Source organism: Podarcis gaigeae (assembly GCF_964106915.1).
Source record: "Podarcis gaigeae genome assembly, chromosome: 18".
NCBI classification, from domain to species: domain Eukaryota; kingdom Metazoa; phylum Chordata; class Lepidosauria; order Squamata; family Lacertidae; genus Podarcis; species Podarcis gaigeae.
The window spans coordinates 4540449-4552433 of record NC_139696.1 but is presented as its reverse complement, the minus strand read 5'-3'; the positions used below and the strand labels follow the sequence as shown (position 1 = coordinate 4552433).

General features: G+C 49.9%; 1 protein-coding gene across 2 annotated transcripts in view; it reads right to left on the bottom strand.

Annotated features, from left to right (window-relative positions):
- Window positions 1-227: 227 nt before the first annotated feature.
- Window positions 228-11985, bottom strand: part of SHC2 (SHC adaptor protein 2) — a 43457-nt gene continuing 31699 nt past the window's right edge. The window contains exons 9-13 of one of the 2 annotated variants that reach the window (XM_083720416.1): window positions 10780-10846; window positions 9789-9953; window positions 7302-7618; window positions 5577-5708; window positions 228-550 (exon numbers count right to left, since the gene is read on the bottom strand). In XM_083720416.1, coding sequence (XP_083576542.1) covers window positions 5580-5708; window positions 7302-7618; window positions 9789-9953; window positions 10780-10846 — 678 coding nt within the window. In that variant the 3' untranslated portion in view covers window positions 228-550; window positions 5577-5579. The remainder of the gene's footprint in view (window positions 551-5576; window positions 5709-7301; window positions 7619-9788; window positions 9954-10779; window positions 10847-11985) is intronic. The other variant, XM_083720415.1, reaches the window with a different exon arrangement.

The window sequence follows — 11985 nt, the reverse complement described above, 5'->3', positions numbered from 1 at the left end:
TCCTCAGCTGCCTCCGTCCAGGGCTGCTTGGGAAGAAGATCCCTTCAATGGATTTGAAACTGGACTGCCATATATATGCGGAGGCAGACAGCCCCCAGAACATCTTGGCTCCCTCTCATTCCAATCGAGAATCTCCATTTTCATTTAGAAAGTGAGGCCTAGCCTAGTTTCTCTCCTGCCTCCCTGCCCCAACCCATATTTACAAAAACTGAGAAAGCTTCCAACTCTGAGCTGATTTGCTAGAAAGCTGGGCCCAAGCCTCCTTGCAGTGTATGCCATCTGGACCGATTTAAAGCATTCCACCCCACATCTCGAGTGGGAGAAGGAGACGGCTGAACTTTAAAAAGAATTTTTAAAAGTGGGAGCGACTGGTGATGGGGCAGAGTGAGTCGGGAAGGGGGCGATTCAGGTAGAATCCAGGATTTCTGACTCCAGATCTCTCGATGTCTCTCCTCCACCAATAGATTGCTGCTTCTGCAAAGCAAGGATTTCAGACTCAGATTTCGCTGGTGGGATGGCTGGGACAGCTTCTGCACAGAGGGCCAGATTCCTAATGGAAAAGACATTTCAGTAAGGGGAGCAACGGGGATTTCTGCACTGTTCCAAATATCTCTGGCTTCTTCCTTCCTTCCCCTTTTAAAATAAGATTTTAAAGGTAAAGGGACCCCTGACCATTAGGTCCAGTCGCGGCCGACTCTGGGGTTGCGGCGCTCATCTCGCTTTACTGGCGAGGGAGCTTCCGGGTCATGTGGCCAGCAGGACTAAGCCGCTTCTGGCGAACCAGAGCAGCACACGGAAACACCGTTTACCTTCCCGCCAGAGCGGTACCTATTTATCTACTTGCACTTTGACGTACTTTCGAACTGCTAGGTTGGCAGGAGCTGGGACTGAGCAATGGGAGCTCACCCCGTCATGGGGAATCGAACCGCCAACCTTCTGATCGGCAAGTCCTAGGCTCTGTGGTTTAGCCCACAGTGCCACCCGCGTCCCCTAGTACAGTCATAAGGTAAAGGTAAAGGGACCCCTGATTATTAGGTCCAGTCGTGGCCGACTCTGGGGTTGCGGGGCTCATCTCGCTTTACTGGCCAAGGGAGCCGGCGTACAGCTTCCAGGTCATGTGGCCAGCAGGACTAAGCCACTTCTGGCGAACCAGAGCAGCACACAAACGCTGTTTACCTTCCCGCCGGAGCGGTACCTATTTATCTACTTGCACTTTGACGTGCTTTCGAACTGCTAGGTTGGCAGGAGCAGGGACCGAGCAACGGGCGCTCACCCCGTTGCGGGCATTCGAACCGCCGACCTTCTGATCGGCAAGTCCTAGGCTCTGTGGTTTAACCCACAGCGCCACCCGCGCCCCTACATTTTCCTTACAAGGTCATTAAGTATGAATGAATCTTTATTTGCATCAGCCATCGGCCATCACAATAAAACAACAATACGACATACAAAGGATAGAAATAAAAAGTCAATTATATAAAATACATTTTAGGGTTTTGAATCAAGAATCAAATCGTGGATCTTATTCTGATTGCCCCAGAATGAATTAGGTATGAAAACGCATGGCAACAACCATATTTTCCTGTGTATAACACGCCCCCGTGTATAAGACAACCCGTATTTTGGGGGATCCAAATTAAGAAAATGGGGGGGGGGGGAGAGATTGTCCATAGGTGTTGAGCTTTTTTGGGGGGTGGTTGCCGAAAATCGCTCACCCAAGCCACCAATCATCTGCCCGTTCACTGACAGCAGCCATCAAATTGCAGCCGCCAATCAACAGAAGCCTGTGCTGCAGCCACCAATCACCCACCAAATCGCCACTGGCAATCTACTACTCACGGCTGCAACCAGTCGTCTTTCCCCCTTTAGTATCATCCATGTATTAGAGACCCTATACCAGGAGTGGGAAACCTCAGGCATGGAGAAGCAAATCTAGCCCTCTAAACTCTCTGGCCCCTGCAATATTCCTGCTGCACGGATTTTAGGAAAACAAGGAAGCTGTCATATACAGAGTCAAGCCATAAATCCATCCAGTCAAGATGAAGCTCACTGTGGCTTGCTTTTCGAAGATTCAGGCGTCAGTCTCACTGTGGGCTGTGTAAGGTAAAGGTAAAGGGACCCCTGACCATTAGGTCCAGTCGTGGCCAACTCTGGGGTTGTGGTGCTCATCTTGCTTTGTTGGCCGAGGGAGCCGGCGTACAGCTTCCGGGTCATGTGGCCAGCAGGACTAAGCCGCTTCTGGCGAACCAGAGCAGCGAACGGAAACGCCGTTTACCTTCCCGCCGGAGCAGTACCTATTGATCTACTTGCACTTTGTGGTGCTTTCGAACTACTTTCTGATCAGCAAGTCCTAGGCTCTGTGGTTTAACCCACAGCGCCACCCGTGTCCCTTACACCACCCGTGTCCCTGTGTATCTGTAACCTTTTGGCAGAAGTGGATGAAATTTGTAGGCACGGATGCTCTCTTTGGAGAGCTGGTTTTCAGACCAATAGGGGCAGGTTTAGAAATATAGGAAGCTGAGTCTGACTGAGTCAGACCCTCGGGTCCATCTAAACTCGGTTTTGTCTACACTGGCTGGCAACAGGCTTTCAGAGCCTCCAGCTGTACCCAGAGAAGTCAGGAATCAAACCTGTTACCATCCACAGCTGATCTGCCCCTTCATGCTGTTCCTTTTGGGATGCGGGTGGTGCTGTGGGTTAAACCACAGAGCCTAGGACTTGCTGATCAGAAGGTCGGCGGTTTGAATCCCCACAACACGGTGAGCTCCCGTTGCTCAGTCCCTGCTCCTGCCAACCTAGCAGTTCGAAAGCACGTCAAAGTGCAAGTAGATAAATAGGTACCGCTCCAGCGGGAAGGTAAACGGTGTTTCCGTGCACTGCTCTGGTTCGCCAGAAGCGGCTTAGTCCTGCTGGCCACATGACCCGGAAGCTGTACGCCGGCTCCCTTGGCCTATAGAGCGAGATGAGCGTGCAACCCCAGAGTCGGCCAAGACTGGACCTAATGGTCAGGGGTCCCTTTACCTTTTTACCTGTTCCTTTTAAAAGGTTTCTTCTCAAACAGGTCACACAAGTTCTGGAGCACCTCAAGAAAACCTGCAGGACCTGTTGTGGCCTCCTTTGCAGACGGAGTCTCGTTTCAAATTTACTGAGGGGTGGGGTGAATTTAGGGAGGGGAGGTTGTGTTTTCTCCACTCCCACCTAGCAATGCTCCATCAGCGCTGACAGGTAACCTGACAAGGCATCCTTCAGAGGGAGACGTTGCCAAGAAGATGGAGGAGTGGGAAATGGGAACGGGGGCGGTTTTCGGGCCGTGGCACGAAATCCTTGGGAAAGAACAAGCAGTGGCCCAAAATTAAAAGCGAAAATAAAAAAGATATCATCAAGTGGGCAGAACTCGAGGGCAAGACCACAGTTTAACTGAATCCTCAAAAGATGGAGAGCATTATGTATGATGTTCAGGGTGGTCACAGCAGCAGTCTCAATCCTGATCCTTTCAGATCTGCCTTGGGTGAATTGTCTCCATCCCCCAAATATACCTTTGGGGTCTCGGTTCCTATTTCCTTTTATTTTTACTGCCTCGTCTTTACAGTCTTCATCTTTGATCCTCCACATTCCCGCATCAGTTTGTGGTGTTTCTCATTTGTTTTTCTAAACTTTGGGGAACCGGGTTCGAGTCTCCGCTCCTCCACATGCAGCTGCTGGGTGACCTTGGGCCAGTCACACTTCTCTGAAGTCTCTCAGCCCCACTCACCTCACAAAGTGATTGTTGTGTGGGAGGAAGGGAAAGGAGATGGTTAGCCGCTTTGAGACTCCTTAAAGGGAGTGAAAGGCGGGATATCAAATCCAAACTCTTCTTCTTCTTCTAAAAGATTCATCAGCGACATAAAAAAACCCCAGATGAACCGGTTTGTGGGGTGTTTGGAGACAGCAACTCTGGGCTCCTTGGAGGAAAACAAAAAATACTGTATTTTTCGCTCTATAGGACACACCTGACCATAGGATGCACCTTGTTTTAGAGGGGGAGAACAAGGGGGGGAAATTCTCCCCCTCTCTGCTCAGCGCCCCTTCAGCGAAGCGGCAGGAGATACGGAGCCCCTTCCATTTCTCCTCCCGCTTGGCTGAAGGGGCGCTGCGCAGCTGTCCCTCTCTGCTGAAGCCAGGAGAGTCTTGCTCTCCCGCTGTGCTCCGGAGGCTTCAGGCGGCTATCCCTGAAGCCTGGAGAGTGAGAAGGGTCGGTGCGCACTGACCCCTCTCGCTCTCCAGGCTTCAGCAAAAGCAACGCGTAGCCTCCGGAGCGCGGAGGGCGCGCTCCCTCTGCGCTTTGGAGGCTTCGTGTTGCTATCGCTGAAGCCAAGGAGCCTGAATTCACTCCACAGGACGGACACACATTTCCCCTTAATTTTTGGAGGGGGAAAAGTGCATCCTATAGAGCAAAAAATACGGTACTTAACAAATAAATTTGAGGCGGTGTGAGAATTCCAAAGAGGGTGTGAAGCAAGGCCAGTGAGAGGTGTGGGCTGAGGAGAGTTCTGAGGGCCAGATATAAAGGTGCGGAGGGCCTGAGGTTCCCCATATCGCCCTGTCTTAGGGTTATACTGCAACACGGTGTGGTACGCTGGTTTGACATCAACTGATAGGAAGTGCCTACAGAGGGTGGTGAATACAGCACAAGATATTATGGGCTGTCCCGTGAATCCGCTGGATGAAAGAGCAGAAGAACGTTGCCTCAGGAGAGTGAGGAAAATCCTCAGGGATGATTCACACCCTGGCCGGCGCTTTCTTGATCTCCTGCCCTCGGGCAGAAGATATAGAAGCAGGATTAGTCGCACCAACAGGGTAAAGAACAGCTTCTATTCGTGGGCTGTTAGGCTGCTGAATGAAAAGATAACAACAGGGCTACTGACTTTCGGGTTTGGTGGGTGTGCATCAGTAAATGAGGGGAATTAAGACAAAGAGAGCTGAGTGGGGGGGGTGCTCGTGTAATCTCACTGTATACAAGTTGTACAAGTGACAATAAAGTATTTCAATATTTCAATTTCAATATACGTAAGCCTCTTCTGGGACGCGGGTGGCACTGTGGGTTAAATCACAGAGCCTAGGACTTGCCGATCAGAAGGTTGGCGGTTCGAATCGCCGTGACGGGGTGAGCTCCCATTGCTCGGTCCCTGCTCCTGCCAACCTAGCAGTTTGAAAGCATGTCAAAGTGCAAGTAGATGAATAGGTACCACTCCAGCAGGAAGGTAAACTGCGTTTCCGTGCGCTGCTCTGGTTCGCCAGAAGTGGCTTAGTCCTGCTGGCCACATGACCCGGAAGCTGTACGCCGGCTCCCTCAGCCAGTAAAGCGAGATGAGCACCGCAACCCCAGAGTCGGCCACGACTGGACCTAATGGTCAGGAGTCCCTTTACCTTTACCTAAGCCTCTTCTATATAGAGTTGTGCAACCTTGTTTAATTTTAGCGTTATTTGAAGTTATCGCTGCTCATGGTGCATCCTCTCCATCTTGTGGCAGTCAGTTCCACATGCCACCGATGCAACGATGCACCAAAATCATGCCACCAGAGCAGAAGCAGTGTACTTACCCGTCACTGTTTCCACCTTACCGCCTGCCGCAGGTGGAGCTCGCTTTCGGCGGCCACAATGGGCTGTTCGTTCTGCAGGTGGTAGTTTATCAGGTGGCTGATGTTCTCAAACAAGGCGTCCTTTGTCCTCACCTGAAGCAAACAGGTGAGGAGCGCAAGAGGTTTAATCTTTGCCCATGGGAGAAACAGTGCAAGCACATAGATCTTGCAAGCATTGGTAGAATCAGGCCTGAGGCTCCGCCCCCTGCTCCTTTAGCCACACCCAACATCCGACACAGTCCCCTCCCACCTCTGGCCACGCCCTTCCTTAAAGGAACAGGTCACCAGTTTCGTCCAGTCCCTTATGCATCCAAACGTTTCGAAAGTTTACGTGAGCTTGAATCTGTTTTTAGCCTGTTGCTATTTTGACTTTTAAAATAAGTTTTAAATTCCAGTTGTTAATTTTTCTTACTGGTAATCTTATTGTTTTATCCTCTCTGCCCACCCCCCTTGCAGATGTTTTTAAAGTTTGAAAGGTTAATTATCTTTTTTGGTAAACCAGCTTTGTGTATAGATTTTAAGAAAGAAATAAGGTAAGTCCTACTCGGAGCAGACCATGGAAATTAATGAATCTAAGTTCGCTGTGTTCATGCGCTTCAATGGGTCTACTTTGTGTAAGAGCAATGCTGCATGCACCCCTATATTTATAGATCGCTTCTGCCAGGCAGAAGCAGCAATTTATGACAATAAAATACAGAATGCTTAGGAAATTCAATACAGATATGAAAAACTAAAAGTCTTCATCCAAATAAAAGTTGCCTAAAAATGCAGAAAATTTCTATGCAGAATGTAAGTTGTCTTTGGGGCTCCTTTTTCAGGCCATTAGGTATTTTGAATAAAATGTACTTCTTTTTCTTTAATCTGAGAGCAAAGGAAGCTCTATTCTAAGCACCGAAATTTGATCACGTTACAAATTTCTGCTTTCTGGATGGATACTGGTGTCATGGCGAATTTGAAAAACGCTTTTGGGTTGTGTATATGTTCAGTATTATCTAAACAGCATGGTTGTGTTCTTATTGGTATGCCCCACAGAGAGCCTCAAGGCCCATAAATAGTAACACCCTAGAGGTCCCGGGCCCTAAGGAAGTTAGACTAGCTTCAACCAGAGCCAGGGCCTTTTCAACACTGGCCCCGGCTGGTGGAACGCTCTGCCGCATGAGACCAGGGCCCTGCAGGATCTGATCTCTTTCCACAGGGCCTGTAAGACAGAGTTGTTCGGCCTGGCCTTTGGCTTGGAGCCCATTTGATTCCCTCCCGCCCTCTCATTCTTTTTTCTTTTCCTTCTCCTCCTGTGATGAGGCTACATTTTAATATTTTACTGTTGTATTTTAATTTTGTTTTTAAGTTGTAATCATTCAACTTGTTTTTATTATTGCTTGTAAGCCACTCTGAGCCCAGCCTTGGCTGGGGAGGGTGGAGTATAAATAAAAATTATTATTATTATTATTGTGAACTGCCTTGGGATATATTTATATGAAGGGCGGTATACAAATAATTTAAATAAAATACATTTTTTAAAAGTATCGCTAGGCGCGTGCTAAGTGCCTTTTTCCTCCCGCCTGCAGAGCAACTACCTATACTCAGGGGCACGTCAGACTCAGAGTAGACCCACTGAGACCAATGGGTGCCTCAGTGTCCAGCCACCCATCACCGCAAACCCAGCCTCATTGAGGTCCAGCTGCTTACCACGCCTTCCGGGTCCACCAGGAGCAAGTGCTTGGGCTGCCCGCTTTGCATCCCGGTCAGGACGTATTGTCCCGGGTTGGTGACGCTGTCCCTGACCAGGAAATCCCCATCCACCTGCAGCAGCTTCTCCGCGTCCCTCCGGCTCAGTTTCCCGCGGTACCAGGGCTCCTGCTTCAGTTGCTCCTCCGTGGGGGCGATGGGGGCCTTCCGGGTGGGCGGGCTGGGCCACTGGTCCTCAATCGGCGGGCTGCCGCCGCTGCCACCCCCGCCGCAAGCTGACATGGATTCGTGAAGCTTCAGAGCATCCTCAAACGGCCCTGGGGGACACCAAAAGAACTCAATCAAGGACAGGGAGTCAAGGGCCACGTTCCCTTCCAGGGGGTCGCTTGTCAGCGGTGGGTGGGAGCAGAGGCGAAAGTGGATAGAGCAATGAACTAGCAGACTAGTTTCCATACCCCATCCTGGTCCTAGACTGCCCACATCTCTGCCTTAGTGCTGTCCGTGGTGCTGAAGCCTGACATCTCAGACTCTTTGCTGTTGCTGTCAAATCTGGAGTGAGCTTATGGTCATTGTCCTTAGGAGCATAGAAAGTCACCTAACATTGAGTCAGACCATTGGCACATTGAGCTGGCTACTGCTTGAGTACTGATTCCATCAATGGTGTCTCCGAAGTATTTGACACATCACTTGGGAAGACAGGCGAACTGATGCCAGTGTACTGGGAGAAGCAAAGATCCCAAGTGTCGAAGCGATGATTCTTCAACATCATCTTCGTTGGACTGGCCATGTTGTGTGGATGCCTGATGATCGTCTTCCAAAGCGACTACTCTATTCTGGACTTAAAAATGGAAAGCGTAATGCTGGTGGTCAACAAAAGAGCTTTAAAGACTTTCTCAAGGGAAATCTTTAAAAATATAATATAAACACCAACAATTGGGAAACACTGGCCTGCGAGCGCTCCAGTTGGAGAACAGCTTTGACCAAAGGTGTTGTGGGCTTTGAAGACACTCGAACTCAGGACGCAAGGGAGAAACGTGCTACGAGGAAGGCACGCTTGGCAAATCCACACAGTGATCAACTCCTGCCCAGAAACCGACTGTGGAAGGACGTGTGGATCCAGAATCGGCCTCCACAGTCACTTACGGACTCACTGTTAAAACCGTGTTTGTGGAAGACAATCTTACTCGGCAATGAGGGATTGCCAAAGAAGAAGATGCCGTTCATGTTTGAGTCTGCATGAAACGCAGATGCTTTAGCACTGAGTCATGGTCTATTTTCCGAAATGGCTAATGGATGGTGTGCAAGGGATGGTCAACATGCCTGACCCACTGCTAACCCACTACATTATTATTTGCTTAGATCAGCAGTTCTCAACCTGTGGATCCCCAGATGTTGTTGGACTACAACTCCCATCACTCCTAGCTAGCAAGGCCAGAGCTCAGGGATGATAGGAGTTGTAGTCCAACAACATCTGGGGACCCACAGGTTGAGAACCACTGGCTTTGATGAAGCTTTTCTCGGTGCAGAATTCGACAACTTCCCTGTCTATGTTGAGCGCAGAAAGTCAGGGAGGGAATGGTCCCAGGAGCCCTTCAAATTTTTCACAATACAGTAGTACCTCAGAAGTCGAAGGGAATCCATTCGACTTCCAAAGTGTTCAAAAACCAAGGCACGGCTTCCGCTTGGCTGCAGGAAGCTCCTGCGGCCAATCAGAAGCTGCGGAAGTCACATCGGATGTTCAGCTTCCAAAGAACGTTCGCAAACCCGAACACGCACTTCCGGGAGGTTTGCGGCGTTCGGGAGCCAAAACGTTTGACTCGCAAGGCGTTTGGGATCTAAGGTACGATTGTACAATAGAATAATATCTAGAACAAATAGAATTGAAAAGACAAGAGAGAGGAGGAAGAGGAGAACAAGAAAATGAAGGGGGCGGGAGGCAGGAAGAAGAAGAAGAAGAAGAAGAAGAAGAAGAAGAAGAAGAAGAAGAAGAAGAAGAGGAGGAGGAGGAGGAGGAGGAGGAGGAGGAGGAGGAGGAGTTTGGATCTGATATCCCGCTTTATCACTACCCAAAGGAGTCTCAAAGCGGCTAACATTCTCCTTTCCCTTCCTCCCCACTCTCTGAGATGAGTGGGGCTGAGAGACTTCAGAGAAGTGTGACTGGCCCAAGGTCACCCAGCAGCTGCATGTAGAGGAGCGGGGAAGCGAACCCGGTTCCCCAGATTACGAGTCCACCCCTCTTAACCACTACACCATGCTGGCCAGAACCTTTCCTTGCCACAAACTAAACTCCTTCCCCCCTCTCACGACTCACTTTCTGTTGTGTTTATTTTCTCTCGCCCTCCTTACGCAACTAGCCCCGAGCACCATTCAGTGTGGGAAGGAGATATTAATAAAAATTATTGTTCAGTTCTGCCAGGTGGGAGTAACGCACTTCTGTCAGGTTCTGTCCTGCCGAGGAAACTTTTCTTACTCATATCACTTTCTTACTCATATCAAAGAGGTCCTTTGTGGGGCTTTCGTCAGCCACTCGGTGCAAGCCACCATCCGCCTCCCAGTTGTCCAGGCTCTGGGTGTTCACATACATGTGCTCTTCATAGTCTTGGGAGCCCAGAGGTTTTCCATCTGCCTGGACATACCCATCGCAGCTCTGGCCTGGAAGACACAATCACACCGTGTTGTCTAGCTTTCGCAGCTCACCATAAAGACTCCCCGGTCCTGAATGGGGTAACTGTGCCCCCGAAGGACCAGGTGCGCAGCCTGGGAGCCATTTTGGACTCACCGCTGTCCATGGAGGCACAGGTCAATTCTGTGTCCAGGGCAGTTTCATCTGGTACACAGGATGAGACCCTCCCTGCCCGCAGAGTGTCTCGCCAGAGTGGTGCATGCTCTGGTTATCTCCCGCTTGGACTACAGCGGTACCTCGGGTTAAGTACTTAATTCATTCCGGAGGTTCGTTCTTAACCTGAAACTGTTCTTAACCTGAAGCACCACTTTAGCTAATGGGGCCTCCCGCTGCCGCTGCGCAGCCGCCACGCGATTTCTGTTCTCATCCTGAAGCAAAGTTCTTAACCCGAGGTACTATTTCTGGATTAGCAGAGTCTGTAACCTGAAGCGTATGTAACCTGAAGCATCTGTAACCTGAGGTACCACTGTACTGCAATGCGCTCTACGTGGGGCTGCCTTTGAAGGTGACCCGGAAACTGCAATTAATCCAGAATGTGGCAGCTAGACTGGGGACTGGGGGTGGCCACCGAGACCACATAACACTGGTCCTGAAAGACCAACATTGGCTCCCAGGACGTTTCCAAGCACAATTCAAAGTGTTGGTGCTGACCTTGAAAGCCCTAAACGGCCTCAAAGGCCCAGTATACCTGAAGGAGCATCTCCACCCCCATCATTCAGCCCAGACACTGAGGTCCAGCTCTGAGCAGCACTTGGAGAACTGAATCAGAAAGAGGAATAATTGGTCATGAGTTACCGTGAGCATTGGAGTCCCAGTTCAAGTTGGAGTGAGTGCTGTGGTCTCTCCTGGCCGGAGACGCAACCTACAGAACAGAAGATTGGGGAGACGACAGATGTCACGCTCAGCTGGGAGGCCAAAAAGGTGGGTTCCTTAGGCAATCGGTCCAGTATATCTGAAGGAGCGTCTCCACCCCCATCGTTCTACCCGGACACTGAGGTCCAGCTCTGAGGGCTTTCTGGCGGTTCCCTCCCTGTGAGAAGCCAAGTTACAGGGAACCAGGCAGAGGGTCTTATCGGTGGTGGCGCCCGCCCTGTGGAACGCCCTCCCACCAGATGTCAAAGAGAACAACAACTACCAGACTTTTAGAAGACATCTGAAGGCAGCCCTGTTGAGGGAAGCTTTTAATGTTTGATGTATTACAGTATTTTAATATTTTTTCTGGAAGCCACCCAGAGTGGCTGGGGAAGCCCAGCCAGATGGGTGGGGTATAAATAATAAATTATTATTATTATTATTATTATTATTATTATTATTATTATTATTATTACAAAGCTCCTCATCTCGTGGGGCCATTGCTTAAAGGTGGCAATAGCACACCTGTCCCGAGAAACGAGGAAGTCCTGTTGCGGAAGGAGGCGATTGCATTTTTACAAATCATACTTGTGAAGGGCAAGCTGGGTGCTCTTGGTGAAGCACGTCATGAATTTTGAGGGTCTTTAGCCTGTTCAATAATCCAGTGTTCCCCAACCTTGGGCCTCCAGCTGTTTTTGGACTACAACTCCCATCATCCCTAGCTAGCAAGACCAGTGGTCAGGGATGATGGGAATTGTAGTTCAAAAACAGCTGGAGGCCCAAGGTTGGGGAACACTGCAATAATCCATTCCTGGTCCTCCCTTCTTATAGGCATGTCCATCTTGCAGCGTTACAAAGCCATACCCTTAGCACTTGCTTCCACAGCCTTTCATTTCATGATTTAAAAAATCTGCAATAGTGTCCTTTTAATCTGTATATAATAATGTTCACTCTTGCCCTTGCCATTTCTATGTTTACGGGACTGCCTCTCCCAGGCCCTAAGGAAGTCAGACTATCCTCCACCCGGGCCATGGCCTTTTTAGTGATGGCTCCGATCTGGTGCAATGCTCTGTCCCAGGAGACCAGGGCCCTGCAGGACTTGATCTCCTTCCACAGGGCCTGTAAGACAGAGCTATTCCACCTGGCCTT